Here is a 23,246-nt window from a genome sequence, read left to right on the forward strand (position 1 = left end):
CTGCTATAGATATCCCTGGACCAATGCTTGTATACATCTGTGAAAATATACGTGAAGGAAAACTTCTAGAACAATTATTTCAGGGCCTGTTTCTTGGGGGTGAATACAGATATTTTTTTCCCTTTTGGGTGCTATGGATGGAATCCAGGGCCTTATGCGTGCAAGGCAAGTGCTCTACCACTGAGTCACATCCCAGCCCCACACCCCCAACCCCCACTTAGGATCAACACAGAAAGCAGAGTGTTCATGCTGAGCTGACAGCTTTAGGGGCGAAGTTCCCCTCTGAGGGAGAGTTGAGAAACATTCACCCACACGGCTGAGCCACGGGTGCAAGGCAAGCCACAGTAACTGCTCCCTTGGCTCGCCTTCAACCACCACTCCAGTGGCTACAGGGCAGGGACCTCATTGTTTGGCTCCAACCGTCAGTCCAGCTGAGTGAAGCGAAATAGCAACCTGGACAGAATGTTACTTGGGGAAGTGACCTCTTTTATTTGCTACCTCATAGATGTTAATACTGTTGACTTAGGGACGAGGCACATATAGTATAGTATAATTAAATAAAGCTGTCTTACCAAAGTGCAACCCTGAGTTGGTTCCAGCTGACATTTACCTGGCTGGCATAAGTATCAGCCAAGCCTATTGCCTAAAGAACACCACCACTACATGCCAAGGCAGTGGAGAGCACCTGTGTGCAGAGTGGAATGGGGAGTTGAAAATATCCAAATACCCATGGTGGCTGAAGCCAGTAGTGGTTATTTGGGAAAACTGAGAAGAGGTGAGACCTTGTGACTAGGATGGGGAACTTCAGAAGGCTGAAGGAAGATCAGTTAAGCCCAGGAGTCTGGGGCCAGCCTGGGCAACATACTAAGACCCTATCTCTTTAAAAAAAAAAAAGGCAAGCCAGTCACAGTGGTACAATTCTATAATAATCCCAGCAGCTCAGGAGGCTGAGGCAGGAGGATCGCAAGTTGGAAGCCAGCCTCAGCAACTCAGTAGGCCTAAGCAACTTAGACCCTATCTCAGCCACCCTGGGAATGTGGCTCAGTGATTAAGCACCCCTGGGTTCAGTCCCTGGCATCAAAAAATAAAAAAGGCAAAACCAGAAAAACCCCCTCACTTCTGATCCTGATCCATGAGACAAGCGCCATAATCCTCCTTGTTTCTCAGAGGACATTAAAGAGGCTGGAACAGATGAAGTATCTTAAATATCAAGTCCAAGTTTAGGCACAGGAAGTGGCAGACCCTCAATTTTTTTTTCTTTTTTCTTTTTTGAGACAGGGTCTCCTTATATTATCCAGGCTGGCCTCGGCCTCCTGGGCTCAAGGATCCTCTTGCCTCAGCCTCTGGAGCAGTCGAGGCTATACACATACACCACAGCTCCTGGCTTAGACCCTCATTCAACTCCAACAATCTGGGCAGTTCACAGCCATCCTGGTTTGTCCCACTGACTCAGGAAAAGCAGGGGTCTGAATCAGAGATCACTTTAGCCCAATGTCCTTGTTCCCAGGACCCAGAGCTCAGAAAGGAGAAGTGACACATTCAATGTCACATGGGAAACGAGAGGCAAAGAGAAGGATTGTAACCCAGGCCCCCTCTTGTGCACTAATTTCCATGAGCACCAAGTAACAAAGCTCTGAGACAAGCAGCTGGTGACCCAAGGACACTAAGGAACAAGGCACGGTGGGTGATGGCCCTTGAGGTCTTCTGTCCAACTGAGAAAACATTACCAGCTAGCCCTTGACCATCATTAGAAAGATGCCTTTTGGAGCCCAGCATGGCAGCATGCTTGGAATTCCAGTTACTCTGAAGGCTGAGGCAGGAGGACTGTAAGATTAGGCCAGCCTGGGCATTTTAGTGAGATCCTGAATAATTTTTTTTTTTTTTTTTTTTGTACTAGAGATTGAACTCAGGGGCACTTGACCACTGAGCAATGTCCCCAGCCCTATTTTGTATTTTATTTATAGATAGGGTCTCATCCAGTTGCTTAGCACCTTGCAGTTGCTGAGGCTGGCCTTGAACTCACAATCCTCCTGCCTCAGCCTCCCAAGCTGCTGGGATTACAGGTGTGTGCCACTGTGCCTAACCTGTCTCAAAACTTTTAAAAAGACCTGGAGATGTAGCTCAGGAGTTGAGTGCCCTTGAGTTCAACCCCCAGTACCAAAAAAGAAAGGAAGGGAGGGAGGGAAAGAAGGAGGGAGGGAGGGAAAGAAGGAGGGAGGGAGGGAGGGAGGGAAAGAAAGAAAGACTTCTAAATGCCAGGACCATGATGGCAAAGTTCCCCATCCTAGTCACAAGGTCTCACCTCTTCTCACCTCTTCCCAAATAACCATTACTGGCTTCAGCTACCTTGGGTATTTGGATATTTTCAACTCCCCATTCCACGCTGCACACCAGGTGCTGGGAAAAAGACAGGCATCCTCATATCACCAGCAAACAATGTCACTGAGAGTGAGACCTGGCCACTTCCTAGTCACCATTCCAGGCCAAGAAGCAAGGGTAGGAAGATAAGACAAAGCACACTGTCATCAAAGCAGGATGATATCAGCTCTGCAAACAGCAAGAGACTATCCAGGAACAAATTCAGGGTCATAGATGAACATGATGATAAGTTGAGGAATATGAAGCTTCGTGGGAAAGGAGGTGAGTTTTGCCTGGTCATAAGAAGTCAAATCCTGAACCCTACTTTAGACCATATGCAAAAATAAATTTGGGCCAGGAGTGGTGGCCATGCCTGTAATCCCAGTGACTCCGGAGACTGAGGCAGGAGGATTGCAAGTTCAAAGCCAGCCTCAGCAATGTAGAGAGACCTTGTCTCAAAACAAAAAATAAAAACGGCTGGGGATGAGGCTCAGTGGTTAAGTTCCCCTGGTTCAAATTCCTGGTACCAAAATAAAATATCGGGAGTGTGGTAGAGCACTTCCCTAGCATGCACCAGGCCTTGGGGTCCCTCCCTAGCACCACAACAAAGAAAGAAATTTTTTAAATTAGCCAATTTAAAAATAAATAAGTCACAGTAAAAGGTGAAAATGAATATCCACCAGAGACCTGTGTAGGGGAAGACAGGATTTCTCTTCTACCCTCCTGGGTCTTTGGATGAGACTAATAATTAAATTGACATAAAACATTAGCAGGAGAAAAGCATGCATGTTTATTTAATATAAGTTCTATGAGACACAAGAGCCCTCAAAAGGAAATGAAGACCCAAAGAAGCAGAGTCCAATACCTTACCTACTGATTTGGACACAATTGTCAATTATGAAAATATAATAAGATAAAGGGGCATGGGCTAGGGAAGTTAATGGTGGAAAAATACCTAGAAATATATAGGTTGGTCTGAACAAATTGTATTCAGTTGTGACTTCTGTCTTCTGAAAAGATGGATATTATTTTCCTCTTGGTTTAGGGAAGGCATCTTTCATCTAGAGGTTTATCTCTTGCATTCAAGAAGCAAAGAGAGGTAAACGCCATGGAAAAGCACTTGCCTAGCACATGCAAGGCCCTGAGTTCCATCCCTAGCACTGGGGGAAAAAAAAAGCAAAGAAGGCCAGAGAGGCTTCTTACACCTACTGACTTTCAACAGCTTCTAATTCAGAATAATTTGTATGACAAAGTGGCATATTTGGGGGTGGCACATTCTGCAACCCTTCCCCCTGAGATAAATCATAACAGTTCTATAAGACACAAAAAAGAAAGAAAAGAAAAAAGAAATTACCCCAAACTGGAAATAACCCAACATTATTAGCAGATGAAAGGATACACAAACTATGGAACAAGTATTTAATAGAACACAACTCAATAATAAAAAGGAACATGCTACTGATATACATAGCTAAAATGAATTATCTCATATGTATCATGTAATACAATCAGTGAAAGAGACAAAACTTAAAACCTACATGTCGTTTTATTTTGTTTATATGACTTTATGAAAACTGTGGAGCAGATGGTGCTAGGTGCAAGGATGAGGGAAGGAACACAAAAGGGGTAAGGAAAGTTCTTGGAGATCTGCACTATCTGGCTTGTGGTGATGGTTTCATAGTGGTGACATGCATATTACAACAAATGTCATTATGTAAAAACAAGCTGTTTCCCTGTCTGTAAATTATATCTCAAAGGAAGGAAGAAAGATGGATGGACTAACCTATGGAAGAAGGAAAGAAGAAAAGGAGAAATAAAAGAAAGAACATTAACCTGTTGATCTCAAGCAAACTGAAGAACATACCCACCCTGTGACTAAGCAATGTCATCTTTTGGTAATCTATCCTACACAATAAAATAGCTAGTCTTAAGGATGTTGGTCCAAGGACTTTTACTGCTTCATCACAGGGGGGAAAAAAAACTTGAAAAGCTCTTGAGATTGTTCATTAGCAGAATAATATTTGGATACACTATGGCTGAATTGCACTATGGACTGGGTAGCTACTGAAAACAAGAGTTATGCGAATATGTATAAAACAATAATTGGAAATAGCAAGTTGCAAGGTTGCATGTATGGTATGCTCCCATCCTGTGTATTCAGCTTTCTGCCAGCACTGAGAAAAGGGTCTTCCAGCAGGGCAGTTCCAAGGATAACACTGCCCCCTAGGGGACATCTTGGAGATCCATTCACTTAAAATAAATTGCATTACAAATTATTTTCTGGAATGCTAAAATGAAACAGATCAGCCAGGCATGGTGGCCCACGCCTGAAATCCCAGCGGCTCAGGAGGCTGAGGCAGGAGGATTGCAAGTTCAAAGCCAGCCTCAGAAATGGTGACATGCTAAGGGCTGGGATGTAGCTCAGTGGCAAAGCGTCTGCCTTGCATTCGCAAAGCCCTGGGTTCGATCCCCAGTTCCAAAAAAAAAAAAGACAAAAAAAAAAAAAAAAAAAATGGTGACATGCTAAGCAACTCAGTGACATCCTGTCTCTAAATAAAATACAAAATAGGGCTGGGGATGTGGCTCAGTGGTCGAGTGCCCCTGAATTCAATTCCTGGTACCCCCTCCAACAAACAAAAAACAAAACAAACAAACAAACAAACAAAAAAGAAACAGCTCTTATCAATATCCCCAGTAATCAAAACATTGCCAAAGTCAATGGTCAATTCTCTTTCCTCATCTTCCTCAAACTCTCAGTGATGTGTGATACATCTGACCACTTTTCCCATCTTGAAACACCTTCTTCTGGAGACTTCCAGGAAAAGATACACAACTTTCTCCTCCTACTTCACTGGTCTCCTCCTGCTAAGGTCTGAGGTGGATACTCCTGGTCTCCTCCTGAGCCTTCTTCACTGTCCTTTGCCCCTCACCCCTGACACCAAGTGACCTCCTCTATCCCCAGGGCTTCCAGTAACCTCCACATGTTAACGACTCCTAAAATTCCATCTAGGACTTTCTCCCAAGCTCCAGACTCCCATTTGCAATGGCCTGCTCCATGCCTCCATTTGTCTCACATTCACCAGGGCCAAGCAGTGTTCATTTCCTTTCAAACATCTCCCCTCAGCCTTCCTCCTCTGAGTAAGAGGCAGCACCGAGGTGCTCTGTACAACAAGAAGTCCTGCTCAACTCTTCTCTCTGCTTCACTCCATCATAAATTTGATAGGTGCTCCCTGCCTGTTTAACTCCTACTCAGACTTCTGGTTTCCACCTGAGTGAGCATCAGGCCTCCACAGAAGCCTCCCCTATCCTCTCAGATGAGTTGCCAACCCCTTCCACCTATACGCCTTCTCTGCTGCACTGAAGCATTGAGTTGATCCTTTATGTCCTCACTAAATTGGGGGAATTCTGGGGCCTTTCTCTGCCCATTCTAGGTCCAAAAAACAAAATTTGGCTTCACATTAGATTTCTAGATGTGGAAACTTCCATCCACCTCCACTAATTCTACCCTAGCCTAGGCCACTGATAGGAGCTACAGAGACATGAGCAATAGGAACAGGAGGCTAAGAGGATTGTGGTGAGCCGTACTAATAAACCGTGGCCGCCATTAGAAGATGGCACCGGCTTCCACTGTAGCCTGTGATAAACAACTCCTTATATGGAGAGTTGGCGCGCAATCCCTTACCACCCTATGAGAAAGGTCCACGTGGCGGCTTGGGATTGGGATGCGGGGAGCTTTATTAGGCTGTGCTTGAGTGTGTGCGGGGCGGGCGCTAGAAGATGATACATGAAACAAGGCCTGAATAAACTGCTGAAAGAAGAATCCTGTGTCGTGTTTTCCCTTGCCGGCGAGGGGTCGCGACAGAGGATAATTCTATAAAATAGTCCCATTGTGCAGACCCCCCACATGCTTTCTCTTTTAAAAAAGCAATTTACGGGGGGTGGGGGTTTGGTGTGGTGGCTCAGTGGTAGAGCGCTTGCCTAGCATGTGTGAGGCACTGGGTTCGATTCTGAGCATCACATATAAGTAAATAAAATAAAGGTCCATTGACAACTAAAAAATATTAAAAAAAAAAAAAGCAATTTACCAGCCTTGGTCTGTGGCTCAGCAGTGGAGCACTTGCCTAGCATGTGCAGGGCCCTGGGTTCAGTTCTCATCACCACATAAAAATAAATGAAATAAGGATATTGTGTCCAACTACAACTAAAAAATAATTGTTAAAAAAAAATGGTACAGAATAGAGGACACAGAAACCAATCCACAAAACTACAACTATCTTATATTTGATAAAGGGGCTAAAAGCATGCAATGGAGGAAGGATAGCATCTTCAACAAATGGTGCTGGGAAAACTGGAAATCCATATGCAACAAAATGAAACTGAATCCCTTTCTCTCACCATGCACAAAAGTGAATTCAAAATGGATCAAGGAGCTTGATATCAAATCAGAGACGCGCCGTCTGATAGAAGAAAAAGTTGGCTACGATCTACAGTCGGTGGGGTCGGGCTCCAAATTCCTCAATAGGACACCCATAGCACAAAAGTTAATAACTAGAATCAACAAATGGGACTTACTCAAACTAAAAAGTTTTTTCTCAGCAAAAGAAACAATAAGAGAGGTAAATAGGGAGCCTACACCCTGGGAACAAATCTTTACTCCTCACACTTCAGATAGAGCCCTAATATCCAGAGTATACAAAGAACTCAAAAAATTAGACAATAAGAGAACAAACAACCCAATCAACAAATGGGCCAAGGACCTGAACAGACACTTCTCAGAGGAGGACATACAGTCAATCAACAAGTACATGAAAAAATGCTCAACATCTCTAGCTGTCAGAGAAATGCAAATCAAAACCACCCTAAGATACCATCTCACTCCAGTAAGATTGGCAGCCATTAGGAAGTCAAACAACAACAAGTGCTGGCGAGGATGTGGGGAAAAGGGTACACTTGTACATTGCTGGTGGGACTGCAGATTGGTGCAGCCAATTTGGAAAGCAGTATGGAGATTTCTTGGAAAGCTGGGAATGGAGCCACCATTTGACCCAGCTATTCCCCTTCTTGGTCTATTCCCTAAAGACCTAAAAAGAGCATGCTACAGGGACACTGCTACATCGATGTTCATAGCAGCACAATTCACAATAGCAAGACTGTGGAACCAACCTAGATGCCCTTCAATAGATGAATGGATAAAAAAAATGTGGCATTTATACACAATGGAGTATTACTCTGCATTAAAAAATGACAAAATCATAGAATTTACAGGGAAATGGATGGCATTAGAGCAGATTATGCTAAGTGAAGCTAGCCAATCCCTAAAAAACAAATGCCAAATGTCTTCTTTGATATAAGGAGAGTAACTAAGAACAGAGTAGGGATGAAGAGCAGGAGAAGAAGATTAACATTTAACAGGGATGAGAGGTGGGAGGGAAAGGGAGAGAGAAGGGAAATTGCATGGTAATGGAAGGAGACTCTCAGGGTTATACAGTGGAGGGGGTAGAGAGAGAGGAGGGGAGGGGAGGGGAGAGGTGGGGAGGGGGGAGGGTGGAGGATGGGAAAGGCAACGGAGCACAACAGACCCTCCCTAAGTGTGGGAAGTACCGCCCAATAGGATGATGGCTTGGATGGAATAAAAGCTGGAAGAACAAGGCAGCAGCAGTAGATGTAAGCTTGGTTCTTCTTGAGTGCGGTCTCTACATTGCTGCTGCAATCATCTGAGGAATTGGACTGTCACTTCTTCACTCTTCCAAAGCAGACTCTGCTAGTGATTCTCCAAAAGCCTTCAGTCTCCGACTAGGGTTGAACCCTCTTGTTCTGAGGCTTCAGCCTGTTGGACTGCGCAGCTACTTGTTCTTCCAAATCTCTAGCCTGCGGACGGCCATTGTGGACTATCCAGCTTCTGGTCACATAAGCCAAGCTAGTAAGTCTCCTTTTTATAATTATACTTCCTGTTGATTATGTTCCTTTAGAGAACCCTGATGAATACAGGGGGATTTTGAGACCCTTACAAAGACCAGATCCCAGAACTCAAGGAAGTAAGTCTAATTTCCCCTAACCAAAATCTGTAAGAATAGGTTCCAGTTAGACTGATCAGCATGGATCAAAGTGACCTACAGTTGTCATGGCAGTAGGAACTTAAGTTTGGTGTCATCCTGCTCAGTCAAAAGTTAAGAAATAAGAAAGAGGTGGCTCCTGGGTGGGATTCTCTGGAAACTTTCCTGGGACTCCCAATAAAACTGGGGGACAGGAGGTACTGAAATGTCCCCCTCCCCTCTGAGAGGATCTACTGTCTTCCTAGAGTGTGCCTTTTCTCTTTTTCTAGCCCTTCAATTAACTCAGGCCTGTTACTCTGAACAGTATGACTGAAATCTTTCTGACATAATTGCAAAAATCTGGTTTGGAGCAGGCCTTTGTGTTGCCTCAGTTTCATGGAAGGCGCCAGAGCTCTGTAACACCATCTTTTGTCCAATCACAGCTAGGGCTTTCAAAATGTTCTCTTAGTTCCACTCTTCCATCTCATTCTTCGCTAAGCAGCTGGAGTGGGCTTTTTAGAACCCAGACCAGAAAGCAAAAACAAGAACCAACCAAACTCTACCCCTAAATCAAACATAACTTCCTCAACCCAAAATCCAATAAAGGCCTTAACATGGCCTGCAAGGCCTCACATGGTCTCTATTCCATATCCAACCTCTGCACTCAAAGTGTAGCCCTTGGACCAGCTGAGAAGCTAGTTAGGAATACAGATTCTTGAATTGCTGAATGTAACTTGAATTTTTAAGAGAACTGCAGATGCTCTTAGGGTTTGAGGACAGGTTCTTATACTCCCCCTCAAACCTCATTTAGCCTTAAGGGTATTTGCTACTACTCAAGGCTGGGATTGTGGAATGAACAGGGTGCCCGAAGTGGAGGTCTAGGTGGGCAGTGAAGGAAAGGGACTAGGGCTAGAACTGAGAAAGACCACGCAAGTGGTGCAGCCCACGGCGAGGCCGCCTTCCCAGCACTGATTTGGTCCTGAAGCGGCAGAACAGTCAATCCCGGGAACTTAACCAGAAAGTAAGAGTAGCGACAAAGCGGTGCAACAATTACAAGTAGTACTCTTTGCGCAGGCGCACAGTATCCTCGCTGCCTGAAATTTGAGTACGCGTGCGCACAGAGAAGCAGCTGGAGGCTGTGGGGCCTATTCGCCGGGCCTCTTAGGGCGGGGTGGGCGGGACCTGAGAGGGAAGGGGATTTCCGCTTCCTCCGAGAGCCCGGAAGTCACTGTCTCCCGGGCGAACCGGGCCTTTGCAACGAGGGAAGGCGAGTGCAGGTGATCGTGCGCGCGGGCGGGCGTTGGGGCTGGGCCAGACTGGTCGTTCTTCTGCTCTGGGACACTCACGCGGTCCTGGAACAGCCGCCAGGGTCTCCGGCTTGGGGGGCGGCTGGTCGGGGAAATTGATCTCCGGACCCTAGCCCTCCAAGTTGGGCAGCTCTGGCCCTGCCTCCTTCGGGTGGTCGTCGGGAGGCGACGTCCAGGCCTCGGTGAGCTTGGAGAAACAGCCCGCCCCTCGCCTCTTGTGTCGCGGCAGTTTGAGGGGCGGGGATCAACCCTCTTCCAGCTCTCCCTTGACGCGCTTGGACTTTCGTTGCCATAGGACACACCTGGACCTCTGGTTCTTGTGCAAGGCAGAATCCATTCCTCAGGTGCGGTGCTGTGATCACCGGGTGAAATGAGATACTGGGCCCCCTCCGTTGCTCTCATTCAGGAGACTTATTTATTCATTCAATAAGTAGTTAAGTACTTAATGTGTTCCAGGCACGATGCGTGCAAGGAATTCAGCAGTGAACAAAACATGTCCCTGCAGAACTGACATTCTCATGGGAGGAGGTCTAGGATTAGAGTCAGAAAACTGCCTTTTTTGAGCACCCTGATCTGATTTTTGTTGTAGCCAGAGCTGAGCTTTCAGGAAAAAAATAAAACACTGTCCTGGCAGGTGACAAGATGGGCTACAGACCAGGTGGCACCTTATTTAAACCTTAAAGGTCTTGTGAGATCTAGCTGATCTTTTGCATCTCACACTCTTCTCTCCATTGCTCTCTGGGCTACAGCCACACTCTGGAAAAAAGCAGTTTGCCTCAGGGCACTTACAGTTGGCCATTCCTCTGCCTGCACATCTTTGCATCATGACTGCCTCCTGTCATTGAGACCTCAGCTTAAATGATACCCAGAAAGGGTCCTTCCCAATCCCCTTATCTGGAGCAGCCTCACCTCAGAAACTTTCACTTAGCCCTGTTTAATAACCTTCATAGCACTTACTAATACACGAAATTCTCTTGCTTATGTGCTTACTTCATAAAAGCCTGCCATCCTCCATTGGAATTTCAGACACCTTGCCTGCCTTGTTGGTTGCAGCATTAGTATGATTGAACAGAGTTCCTGGGATCTGCTTACTCACTCATTCAGTAAATATATGTTGGAGGGAGAGGGCAATTCTATGGCCATGAGCAATTCCATATTCTGAGGATACAAAGAAAAGACAAAAATTCCTGCCCTTGTGGAATCTATACTTAGAAGGAGGTAGGCAGAATTGGAGATCAGGAAGACTGAGAATGAGGAGGCTGAGATTACTGCTGCTCAGACGATGGGGATTGCCTTAGAGGTGATGAAAAGTGGTAAGGTTCTGGATGTATTTCAGAAGGGCAGGGGCAGAGTCTGGTATAGGGTGTGTAAGGAAGAAAACGAGAAGGATGAGTTCAAGAGTTTTGGCCTGAAAACTGGAAAGATGGAGGTGCTGTCCGCTGAGATGGAGAAAGCCTCAAGAGAAGAGGTTGAGGTGCCTGGAGCTCAATTTTGGACATGTTACTTTGCATTCATAGACATCCGGTGAAGTTGTGTCCAAGACAAGGAGACCATTGGGTCTGTGGTGGAGGCTGAAGAGGTGGGATGCATGAAGCCCAAGGATCTCCGTGGAGGTGTGAGGAGGGAGCAGGCAGAGGCCCAAAAGATGGAGCTCATGGACTTTCTTATTACTGGGGAGGCTGAAGAAGCAGCAGAGGACGGGGAGGGCTAGAAGGGGCCACCAGGGAGGCAGCGGGCAGGGAGAGGCTGGGGTCCCGAGAACTACAGGGGAAAGATGGGAGGGATCGGTGTGTCCAGTGCCGTGAAAAGGGGACTGACTGTTGGTGTTGGCTTTGATGACCTTGATTGAGTGACAAGAAGTGTAAAGAATGGGAGGGGGACACAGGCAGCAGAGAAAAATCTGCGGAGAAATGGGTAGCTGGAGGATGAAGAGGTAGTTTTCTGACATTTTAAGAGATGAGCAAGGTAGTGTGTTAGTGATCTAATGGACTCTGAGGGAGCATCCTTACCTTTGTTTTGTAGACAATGAAACCAGGGCACAGAAAGCTTAAGTAAGTTGGGGAGCAAGGGTTAGAGGCCACCCAGAGTGCACTAGGGGGGGACTGTCTTTCTGCCTTGGGATTGGGAACTTCAGCCCCCTGAAGTAGAGCTTGGGCACCATTGTACAAGTCCTCCCTATTCCATGGGCCACTGCCAAGGCTCCTTCCCAGTCTGCTTCTCAGAGTGTCAAACGAGAGGACTGCCAGCTACTATGAGCCTCTGACTTCTGCTCTCCCTCACCTCCATAGGTTTGCCCACCTATAACCATGGGACGCAGGAAGTCAAAACGGAAACCACCCCCCAAGAAGAAGATGACAGGCACCCTGGAGACCCAATTCACCTGTCCTTTCTGCAACCACGAAAAGTCTTGTGATGTGAAAATGTGAGTGAGGGGCTGGGTGAGGCCTCCTGCCCCACTGGGTACCTGAGTCTCTCCCCCTTGCCTGTAGTCCTCCATCCTGTCCCAGTCCTTCTGCTTGGGGGGTCACCAAGGGCTTATTGCTCATCATTCTCTCCACCTCACTCTATCCCATATCAGGGACCGTGCTCGCAATACCGGAGTCATCTCTTGTACCGTGTGCCTAGAGGAATTTCAAACGCCCATCACATGTATCCTTGGAAAATGCAGCTTTTGGCTGGGAGGGGCGGGGGTAGTCAGAGCTGTCATGCCCAGGGTGGGCTAATTAGGGGCAGATCGCTAAGGGTGAGGGGGCTGGAGTCCATCCCTACGCCTCTAGCCCCACTGTGGCCTGGCACAGGGCCACTGCCACTAAGGTGAGCAGAGGTATATGGGGGGGGGGTGTCCAGTGCCACTAATTGTCCTTGACCTCAGCAATTCAGATTTGTCAGAACCAGTGGATGTGTACAGCGATTGGATAGATGCCTGTGAGGCAGCCAATCAGTAGCAACACAGAGGACCCATCCCTTGGTGGCCCTGCCTGCCACGGACCCACCTGCTGGGTCCCAATCCAGAGACATTCCAGGGGTCCAGGGTGTGGGTCCAGAGCTGTGTGTATGGAATGGGTGTGAGCGTGAGTGAGCTGGTGTGGCTGCAAGCATGGCTGTGTGCACGTGGACTTGGGGTGAAATTGGTCTCCTGGGCCTGAGAGGCCCAAACTGGCCTCATTTGGCTCCAGACTCCTTTGAACTGCTCCATTCTCCAGCCCCAGCCTCCTGTGGCTTTGGAGTCCTGGCTCCTTCAGGGTAGGTTCCTGACATCCTGGGCAAGGGAAGCCACCAGAGTCTGAAGAGGGACCTCCCTGGACTCCTCACCCACCTCACCAGCACCTCACCTGTGTGAACAGGATTTCCCGCCCTTCTTCCCTTCCTCCCAGTGCCTGTAACTGGGTGTCAGCCACGTTCCCCAGGTCCCTTGGCTGGGCCTCGGTAGGAGGCCAGCTCCCCTGTGCTAACTAGATAAGCTCTGTGTTAATGGGAGCTGCTTTATAGAGGAGGCAAGGAACGGTGTGGGGATAGCTGTCAATCAACTAGCCCTTCAATAAAGCAGCTCATGCAGATCCTGGCTGACTGTGATTTCTTGGCTTCTGTGTCTACCCCAGCGCCAGAAGAGGAGGTGGGATTTAGGGTGAGGCACTTTAGAGGTTGCGGTCACTGGTTGGAGGTGGGGTTCTGTCAGTCCTTCAAATGGTTCAATATTTCATTCATTCATGAAGTATTCAGGGCAATGCTGGGTGCATAGGATGGAGCAGACACATCTGGCCAGGTGTTTACAGAAGTCACAGTGAAAACCCTGGGGTATGGGAGGCAGTACAGAGGAGGCAGTGTTCAAGACCACCCCATACCTGACACTGCTCTCAGGGCTTGTTATTTCCATGTCCCGACAGCTGCCCTGTGAGATGGGTGCAAGGTAACCCTAGATTCACAAATGGGGAAACAGGCCCGAGAACTAGGAGGCCACTGAGGTCCCTCAGCCAGAAAGACATAGCTGTGTCTTGAACTCAGGCTGGTTCCACAGCCTGTGATCTTCCTTATAAGTCCAGGGAACAGAAGTTCATGGGATGTTTTGGGGGCTGTGGGCAGGGGCGGAACCCTGGAGAAACATACTGGTCCACTGAGAGGACCTGTTTGCAGGGCTGGCGGGGAGTGTCAGAAGACTGTGGGTAGATGTGCACCTGCCCTCAGAGGGTCTTAAGGGTGGCAGGAGCCCTGACCCTGCTAACCTGGGCAGATCCAGCACCTGAACTTGGCCTCATGGAACCTTCGCATTAGGTAACCTGGCTTCAGAGTCCTCAGTGGTACTGAGGGAAGGATGTAAAAAATTGGGGGGGCTATGAAGAGGAGGGAATGGACAGGGAGAGTGCCTGGAATTGTTCAAACAGCTCCAGTGCCACCCAGGGCAGGGACAAGAGAACAGCCAAGGAAGGTTCAGCTGGCCTGGAAGTCCTAGCCACGCACTGTGCAGTGACAAACCCCTCCCTGGCACTTCTACCTTCTCTAGCGCCCCGGGTAAGGTCCCATAGACCTGGAAGGAGATAGAGGATCCAGGCGGCACGGTAGACAGGCCCCTGAGTTCAGCAGTACCAAGATCCAGCTGAAAGGGGTCTTGTTCCTTTGGCACCCAGAGCCCTCCCTGTCACCGGCCCACCCTAGCCTGACAGACCAAGTGCTAATATGGTACTGTTTTCCTAAGGAGGCAGGGCCCTGGGCCAGGCATGGATCCTCCTCAGCATAGCTTCCCTGCGCTGCCCTGGGGGGAGCAGATCTTGTGGTCACTAGGCCAAGAGTGCCTGGAATCTGGTTTACGAGGCCCCAGGGACTGTGTGCATCTACATGAGGGACTTCTGGTGTCTGTCTCTGCAGGTCCCCACATTCCAGCCTCAACCTCTGTCCTTATGGGGGAGTGAAGGAGGGAGGGGAAGAAGACTGCTCTGGGTCCCCCTCCCATTCTCTGCATTCTCCCCTTAGCACCCTGTTACTGGTTTCTTCCAGGCAGGAGGGCTGGACCCTCCTCTCCAGAACAAGACGCCCTCTGAAGGGTGAAGTGGTTGGAGCCCTGTCCACAAACTTAAGGTCCTGGAGTGACAGGCCAGAGTTGGGACTCAGCCTTAAGAAGGCTAGGAGCAAGTGAGGCAGAGAGGGGCAGCTGTACCCTGTGGCAAGCCACTCAGCAGCTCCATGCCAGTCAGTAGGACACATTGCCTTGTCCCATAGAACCAATCTTTACTTCCCCCCAGTCAGGCTGAAGGGGTTGCCCCTGCCCACGAGTACCACCAGGACCCTTGCATGTCACTTCATTGAAGCTTCCCCTGACCCTACAAGATTCACTGTTCCTATTTTTCTTATGAGAAAACAGGCTGTGCCCAAGGTCACTGAGCCAGCAAGCAGCAGAGTCACATCCCATCCCACCAGTGTCGGCACTCGGTCTTCCTCACTACCACCCACCTGTCCACAGGAGGGTGTGTGCATGGATACTGTGGTGTGTGAGGCTGTGAGTGTATCACCATTCCGGTATTTCTTTTTCTTTGTGGTGCTGGGTGTGGAATTTAGGGCCTCACACATGCTGGGCAAGGGCTCTACCACCAAGCTCCACCCCAACCCAGTGTTTGCCATTTCACATGTCGCTGGTGGCGAGTGTGGACTACATGTAGGTGCACATCTTGTGTGCAAGGTTAGGAGTGCATGTGGATGTTGCACTAGACACGGTGCCTGTCCTATGTCTAATGGACTGAGGTCCCTGTGCATTCCTTGGGGCAGGTATGTGAGTGCAGGAGATGGGGTGTATCTGAGCAAGGTTGTCTGCATGTGTGCAAGAGCCATACAGGCTCTGGGACAGAGCAGTTCCAAGCTTCAGGTGATTTTACAGCATTTATTGTGCTCCAGTGAAATAGGAAAAAAGTGCTCGCGTTACAAACGCTGCTGTCACATCCGCGTACGCCAGTCTCTGCAAACCAAACCGCGTGTGTCCGCTGCGTCTCTGGGCATGCAGTTTGCTCCCACTGTGGGAATGGGCTGGGGGCAGGCGGAGCCTGGGCTCTGGGGGCTTGGTTTGGGGGCTTCTGGTCCTGGGGGTACCCACTTGTGAGGGAGTGGGGGACAGCTGGAATAGCTTTGCTCAGTGCATCATCTGGGTGCTTTCAAGGACACCCAGCTGTAGGTTGGACCCTGCAGTGCCACAGGGAGGATGCCCCCCTTCCCTCACAGGTCCCCCAGTCTGCACTCCCCAAATTGTAACCCTATCGGCAGGTGCCAGGGGGCTGGAGGACGCCATGCAGGGGGACAGGGTTGGCTGGAGCCGGTTGGGTCCAGCCAAGAGCAGCAGCCAGCCTCCCTGGGGGGCCCTAGGCAGAGTTGTAGTAGTTATGTGCGTGGTGGTTTGGGGTGGGCTCACCCAGCTCCGGGTACTCTGGCGTCAGGCAGTACTTGGGGTCATAGACCTGGCGCGGTAGCCCATACACCGTCATGCCCCTCTGTGAGGCCCCCTTGTTGCTGCCCATCTGCAGGCTGACATTCTGCATGTCACAATGCTCCATGCCCAATCCTGGCTCGAAGATCTGTCTCTTGGTCCCAGGTGCAGTCATACCGGCCTACACAGGACAGAGTGGTCAGGCTTTGGTTACCGTGAGGACCTGGCCAGTGTGACCAACAGCCCCCTACTCACCTGGCTGGCTCCCTTGTTGGTGCCCATCTGCAGGCTGATGGTGGCCTGGTCCAGGGGCTGGTCTGTCCCCAACTTGGGGTCATAGAGGTGGCGCCGGGTACCATAGGCTGTCATGCCTTGCTGGCTGGCAAACTTGTTGGTGCCCATCTAGGAGACCAGAAAGAGTCACACCAAAGATTACAAAGTCCCCCCGTGGGCCGTGAGACACCTGATGTCGGATCATGAGGCCCTGCTGCCTCCCTTGGTTTACAAGCTAGAAAATGAGAGTGGGCATAGCACACAACCAACATTTTGGGTTCCCATTCTCATCAACTGGGCCATCCTGGCAAAAGTAGGCTAGCAGCTTCTCCAGGCCTGGGGGTGGGTGAGGTGAAGAGTGCCTGGCCCCTTGGTCTGGTGGCAGAGGGAGTGAACACGAGTGGAAAGCGCTAAGCAGGGTCCTGGCCTAGTGTTAGTTAATGCCAGATGTCCTGCCCCCACAAATCTCTAGGCACCAGCTGCCCTCCCTCCAAGACGGCATTGACCTCCCACTCAGCGCAGCAGTGAATGGGGAAGGGGCAGTACCTGCAGCCCAATGATGTTCCGTCCTTCTCTTAGCTTCTGTGGCTCAAATTTCCGCTCTTGCTTCTCCGCATACTTCACACCCACATTCACCTTGTTTCCCTTCGTCTTGGCCTGGGTGGGGCCAGGAGGACAAGGACTGACAAGAGAGCCTCTAGCAGGCTGCATTGTCCCCTGGGAGACATGGCAGGTCACCCGCCCTCCCAGGTCACCCGTCCTGGGCTTGATGGCACAAGTGGCCCCGCATGCAGCCCAGCCTAGCCCAGCCCTATCCTGTGCCCACGCTGCCCCTACACTCACCATGCTGGCCAGAGCCAGGAGGGTGGACTGCACCTGGGTGTGGTTGGTATTCTCAAACAGGTCGTTGGCTTCGAAGATGTCGTGGGGCTTCACCCCATACTTGGTAATGGCCTTGATGAAATTGCCAATGTTCTCCAGCTGGAGGGGAGCAGGCAACATTAGAGGTGAGAGGGGGAGGGCTGAAGGGCTTGTGGACAATGGACCAAGAGAAGTTGCCTCTGGGCTTACCTGGTGCCAATTTTGGGTTGATTCGTTTACCTTCTTCACAGAACCTGGCTGGAGCTTATTGATGAATCTACAAAGAGGGGAGGGGGTTCCGGGGTGAGCCCCTGCTGCTCCCAGCAGGCCAGGCAGGTGGGATAAGCAAACTCAGGGCGAATGGGAAACCAACCACAGGGAAAGTGGACTCAGGTCACCAGCCACAAAGTCCCCATGTCAGGATCTCCTAGTTTTCCTAAGGCTTCATTGGTGGCCACTTGTGTCTCAGTTTCTTTTTCTCTTGTGGACACAGCGGGGAACCCACAGGGACCTCTTCTCTGACCACACTCACCCCCTTGGTGATCTCATCAGTATCCCCACTTTCAGTGCCCTCCATGTGCCAGTGATTCCCCAGTGGGCAAGGCCAGCAGCCCAGGCCTCTCGCTCTCCAGCCCTCCCTCCGTGGGAGTTCCAATCTGCTCAAATCCAACACCCACCACCCCAGACTCCTGACATACACATCTGCTCACCAATCCCTCCTCCCTCTGCTTTGCTCAGTAAGCAACAATTCCCACCTTTCCTGGTGCTCAGCCAAATTACTTGGACTTGACTTCCCCTTTCTCTTCCGCAGCAAGTCCTTGGGCTCTGCCTTCTAAATGCATGAGGAAGCCCACCCACTTGCCCGCTGCCCCTCACCACCCCTACCCTGCTCTGAGTCCTCAGCGCTTCTGCTGGGCCCTTGCAGTGGCCTCCTGTCCGTGGGCTCCCAGCTTCCACCTCCTCCCTCACAAACTTTTGGCCTTTTTAGTTTTTCCTTGTTAAGCTGGGAATGGACCCCAGGCCCTTGTGCATATTAGACAAGTGCTCTACCACTGAGCTGCACCCCAGCCCTTTACATAGTTATTTATGTATTTTTTGAGGCAGGATAAGTTGTCCTAACACCCAGTTGCTGAGGCTGGCCTCAAACTTGCCATCCTGCCTCAGCCTCCCGAGTAGCTGAGATACAGACATGACATTGTGTCAGACAAGAATGACCTTTTATTTTATTTTCTCATTTTGCTGTGCAGGGGATCAAACCCAGCCCATGCTAAGCAAGCTTGTTCTCTACCACTGAACTACATCCCCAACCCAAAAATGGCCTTTTAAAAGCAATTCAAGGGCTAGCATTCAAGAGGCCTTGGGTTTGATCCCCAGTCTCTCTCTCTCTCTCTCTCTCTCTCTCACACACACACACACACACACATTAAGTTACCTTCCAGTTCAAAATTCCATACTGGATTCTCATTGCCTTTAGTATAAAGTCTGAATTCCTCTACATGACTAACAGACCCTGTATCACGTGGCCTCCGGTTAACCTGATGACTTTACCTCCCTCCACTTCCCCACCCTGAGTAGGTACCAGCATGCTACCTCAGGGCCTTTGCTCTGTCTGCTCTGCTCTGCTTCCATTGTTCTTCTCCCAGGTCTCCTGGCTCCTTCCTTCGCTTCATCCAGAACTCTGTTCAATGTTACCTCCTCAGAAAGGCCCTCCAGACCACACTAGGATAGGACTTCCACTCCGCCTCGGGTCCTCCCACTCCTCCCACCATACTTCCCACTGATTCTTCTCCTTGGCACTTATCTGCAAGTGTGTGATTGTTTGATCAATTCTTTGATCTCCCCCAGTAGGATTAAAGCTTCCTATCAGACTCCATCCAAGTGGATCTGGTTCACTATCCCTGTGCCTAGACCAGAGCCTGGTACACAGCAGAAGCTATAAATGCTTATTGCATGAGTGGATTACTGATGGGTAGGTTAGCTCTGTACTCTTTTCTTCTTTTTTGGCAGTGTTAAGGGTGCAACCCAGGACCTCTTTCATGCAAGGAAGGCACTCTACCACCAAGCTGCACCCCAGCCCTCGCTCTGTACTCTTGAGACTCAAACAGCGCCCATGAGATGGGACACCAGCATGGATGGAGATGATGAAGCAAGATGAGCACCCTTACTTCTCCTTCTCAGCACCTAGGACTCCATAGTCTGCACCTTTGGAAAGCTCAAGGGCAAACTCTGGCTCTCGTGGTCACCGGCCTGGGGGCCTGGACCAGACTCAGAGAGGCACACAAGACCCCAGCTGGGCTCAGGCCCCATTCAAGGAAGGGGATGGGAGCTTCGGAGCTGAGGGTTTTCATTTCCCTTGGCAGCGAGGTTCTGAGGGTAGTAAAAAATTATCATGGCTCATGCCCATTGCCAAGCCCATGATGAACAGTCATGGTTGCCCCTGCCTTTTAATGGTCACCTGTCTTTCTTGGGATGCTGGAGACCATGAATTGACATGCCCTGTAGAGCTGCTGGTTAAGATTCTGGAATCATTTCCCTTGTGACACCGTGAGACTTAGAACAATGTGTCTCACCTGAGCCTCAGTTTTATTTGCCTGTTAAATGGGCACAGTGGTTGTTTGCCAGCTCAGAGGACTACTTGGAGATATCAGCTATAAGGTGGTCAGCCAAGCTCCAGGCTCATGGTCATTTGAGGGGGGTTGAGGGGCTACAAGGACTTGGGTGTGGAGTAGCTGAAGGTAAGGTCTGTACCACAAGAGTGCCACTCACTCGCAAAGGATGATACCATCTTTGAGGCCATCCATGAAGTTGTTGCCGATGCGACGTCCCGTCACCCCCTCGATCCACTCTCTCAGCTCCTGTTCCCGCTGGTGGTCATACTTCTGGGCCAGCTGGGGGTTAGGGGCACAGAGAGGGTGGTGAGGACACAGGCAATGGAGGACAGCTTTGGCTCCCTGAGTCTGATTCGAACCTCCCCAGGCCTGATCTCCTTCCTTGCCCCATCCCAACTAAGGCAATTCTATCCCAGTGTCCATGGGGGCGGGGGCTAGAAAGGGGCTGAGGGCCAGGGCTGAGGTGGCACCTGTCCAGGGGGCCATTCCGGGCATTCTGAGGTTTGGCACCAGAGAATGTAGACAAGGAGGCGGGTGGAGAGCTGGATCCCCAAGCTGGGGGGTGGCGCCGGCCTCCTGGTTCCCCCTCCAGGCCAAACTTGGGGCTTAGTTTCCCTTGGCCCTGCCCCCTCCACCCCCATTTGGGAAGAGAGGGTGCCATAGGCAGGGGAGGGGGAAAGTTAAAGAGCTGGGTGCTGACTTTTAGGGAGCATACTCTAACATCTGTCTCTCGGTGTCTCCCCGGGTCTTCTGCCCCAAGTGGGGGGCTTGCCTTCCTCTCACTTCTGATCCTTGGGTCCCTGTACTTCTGTCTCTTTCTCCAATCCCCCTCTCCTCAGGCTCTCCCCGACAACCCCAGTTCTGTCTGTCCTCCTTTGGCCCAGTTTCCAGGTCCCCATCTCTGGGTAGCTAGTTCCTGGAGCACCCTGCAGGTCCATTTCTTCGCTCTGACTTCAGGTTTGCTGGCTCTGGTGGGGGGTGGGGCTCCTCAGTCTCCCCTCCCCGCCTCGCTCTTATCTCGCTCCTGGCTCGCCCTCCCCGTCTGTCTCAGGCTCCCAGTATCTCCTCTACTTTCCCCCTCCTTCCCTCTCCACTCGCCCCCACTCCCACGTCTCTAGGATCCTCCAGCCCAGCCAGGCTCCCAGCCCCCCGAGGATTCGGGCGGCCCCTTCCCCTGGGTGGAGAGGAGGGAGGTGGGAGGGGGCGGCCCCTCACCTGGCCCGGGTCCTGCCGCCCCCCTCCCCAGCAGCTCCGCTTTATAAAGCAAACCCGCCCTTATATAGCGCGGCCGGGCTCCCTGAGGCCGCCTTATATGGCGCGGCGGCTCGGTGCGACTCCGGGGCGGCTCTGGGGGGAAGGGGGCGGCGCTGGGATCGGACTCCCGCCAGAGCACCCGCCCCCTGCCGCCCCTTCCTCCAGCCCGAGGGTCCCGCAACCCAGGTTCTAATCCCGTCCCGCTCCCTTGCTGTGGGACCTGGGAAAAACCATCCTGCGCCTCAGCGGTCCCCTCTGTCAAATGGGGCTGGGACTTTGCCCTAGCGACGCCCCGGGAGCGTTCCAGTGGGACGGGGCTTCAAGTGCCCTATATTGTGGGGAGGTGAGTTCAGAGTCCCAATTCTGTGCCCGCCTTAGCTGGGACCTCAGTTAACCCATCCATAACGTGAAGATGGTTTCCTGGTGTCTGCCTAGCACTGCAATTAGGAAACCCCCTGGGGGGTCTGACGCCCACTTCTCCACCCCAACCATCTCCTTCCTGATCTCCCACACTTTCTTCACCTCCCAGGAAACCAGCTGTCAAGGGTTCTCAATTTCTTTGTCAGGCTGGGGGCTGTGAGAAAAATCAACAAGTCTTCCCTCTGTGTCCCTGCCAGGAACACCAAAGGTTGACAAAGGACTTCCATCAGGTGGCTGGGTGCCCCCATCGCATCCCAAAAAAGTATCTGAGGGCTCTGGGGTGTTCACAAGAGGCAGAAAGCCAGAACTACCCTGTACCTCTCCCTCTTCCCCTCTCAGGTTCCCCGTCACATGGGATAGGCAGGAGGGGTTCAGGGAATCCTAAGAGAGGGGCTTGTGGCCTGGCAGAGTGTGTGGGCCAGTCTTACCTTGTTCTTGACCTCAGCTGACAGCCCGTAGGCGGGGCCTCGGTTGAAGTGAGCAGAGGACATGTTGACCAGAAGGCTCTGGTGGGGACAGTAGTGACGCTGAGGACCAGGGAGGCAGCAGCTGAGACTCCGTCTGCACCCTCTTCCCTCCTCACACGTTTTTGAAGCTCCGGAGGTGGCCCGGGTCTCTTCCAAGGCCGTCCCATTGGCTGAACGGGCCTGCCAAGGGGCGGGGCGCCCCCCCACCTTGGCCACCCCCTTCCTCGTGATGTCAGGGCCTTGGTATTGGGAGCTAATTGTGTCATTGTTTCCACCTAGAGGGGCAGCCTGCATTATTCTGAGAAGGGGGCTTGATCAGACAGAGACCAACTTTCTCCCCCACCCCAGCCTGTCACTGTCCACTGAGTCTCCGGCTCAGTCTCTGAGGCACTTTATTTCTGAGGTCATCACCCTTTGTCCCTCTCCAATCTTGAGCCAAGACTGTCATCCCTGGTAGTTTAGCAAGCACCACCCCTGAGCTTAGCCCAGACACCAATAGTCTATATATAGCCTTAGGCAAGTCCCTTCTCTCTGGTCCTCTGTTGCCACATCTGTAAAATGGGCTAATGACAGCTCCTACCTTGTGTAGTGTTGTGAAGATCAGAACAAATGCTGCCTCCAACGTGCACAGGAGAAGAACTCAGGCAATAGTAATATTTCTTTTTTTAAAATATTTTTATTTTTAGTTATTGGCGGACAAACATCTTTGTTTGTATGTGGTGCTGAGGGTTGAACCCGGGCTGCATGAATGCCAGGCGAGCGCGCTACCTTTTGAGCCACATCCCCAGCCCAATAGTAATATTTCTACTGAGGATCTGATACCCCAGTTCAGTCCCCTTCAGCCCCTCACAAGGCTCCGGGAGAGCAGAGATCTTGGATCTACTCTTCCCATCCACCTGTGGGTCACTGGAACCATGAGCTGACTGTTAGTGAGTCCTGGGCCTTGAACAACCACCCTGTCCCAGACTGGCTAGTCTAGTTGGATACTTGCCCTGCCTGGCCAGCTCTTACCCCTGGACCACAGGGGTAAATGTCATATCCACATTATGCAACATATGTCAAGGACACGACAGAGACACTTGGACGACATGCCAGCAACCTGCCACATGCTGATGATATATTTTGCTTTTTTTTTTTCCTGGTGGTGCTAGGCATTGACCCAGGGGTACTTTAACACTGAGCTACACCCACAGACTTTTATATGTTTTTATTTTGAAACAGGGTTTTGGCTTGCTAAGTTGCAGAGACTGGCCTCAAACTCG

General features: G+C 50.7%; 2 protein-coding genes across 10 annotated transcripts; one reads left to right on the top strand and one right to left on the bottom strand.

Annotated features, from left to right (window-relative positions):
- The first annotated feature begins 9,588 nt into the window (after window positions 1–9,588).
- Window positions 9,589–13,254, top strand: Elof1 (elongation factor 1). 9 transcript variants are annotated; one of them, XM_046436933.2, is made up of 6 exons: window positions 9,692–9,879; window positions 9,993–10,041; window positions 11,215–11,310; window positions 11,986–12,119; window positions 12,276–12,346; window positions 12,578–13,254. In XM_046436933.2, exons 4-6 carry the CDS (start codon window positions 12,004–12,006, stop codon window positions 12,640–12,642), a joined length of 252 nt encoding a protein of 83 aa, XP_046292889.1. In that variant the 5' UTR covers window positions 9,692–9,879; window positions 9,993–10,041; window positions 11,215–11,310; window positions 11,986–12,003; the 3' UTR covers window positions 12,643–13,254. The 9 variants fall into 9 exon arrangements, with proteins under 9 accessions (XP_046292886.1, XP_046292895.1, XP_046292891.1 ...); XM_046436936.1 differs by lacking the exon at window positions 9,692–9,879 and adding an exon at window positions 11,720–11,748 and having other exon boundaries at window positions 9,886–10,041; XM_046436935.2 differs by lacking the exons at window positions 9,692–9,879; window positions 11,215–11,310 and adding an exon at window positions 9,631–9,667.
- A 2,295-nt stretch (window positions 13,255–15,549) lies between these two features.
- On the bottom strand, window positions 15,550–22,117 carry Cnn1 (calponin 1). Its single transcript, XM_046437699.2, has 7 exons — window positions 21,946–22,117; window positions 20,001–20,122; window positions 17,445–17,511; window positions 17,217–17,354; window positions 16,920–17,030; window positions 16,356–16,502; window positions 15,550–16,281 (listed from the first exon to the last, which is right to left on the bottom strand). Exons 1-7 carry the CDS (start codon window positions 22,006–22,008, stop codon window positions 16,036–16,038), a joined length of 894 nt encoding a protein of 297 aa, XP_046293655.1. The 5' UTR covers window positions 22,009–22,117; the 3' UTR covers window positions 15,550–16,035.
- Between the last annotated feature and the right edge of the window lie 1,129 nt (window positions 22,118–23,246).

The sequence above is a fragment of the Marmota monax genome, unplaced genomic scaffold (genome assembly GCF_021218885.2).
Source record: "Marmota monax isolate L192 unplaced genomic scaffold, Marmota_monax_Labrador192_F-V1.1 WCK01_AAM20220418_F8-fsc00021, whole genome shotgun sequence".
In the NCBI taxonomy this organism is placed as follows: Eukaryota; Metazoa; Chordata; class Mammalia; order Rodentia; family Sciuridae; genus Marmota; species Marmota monax.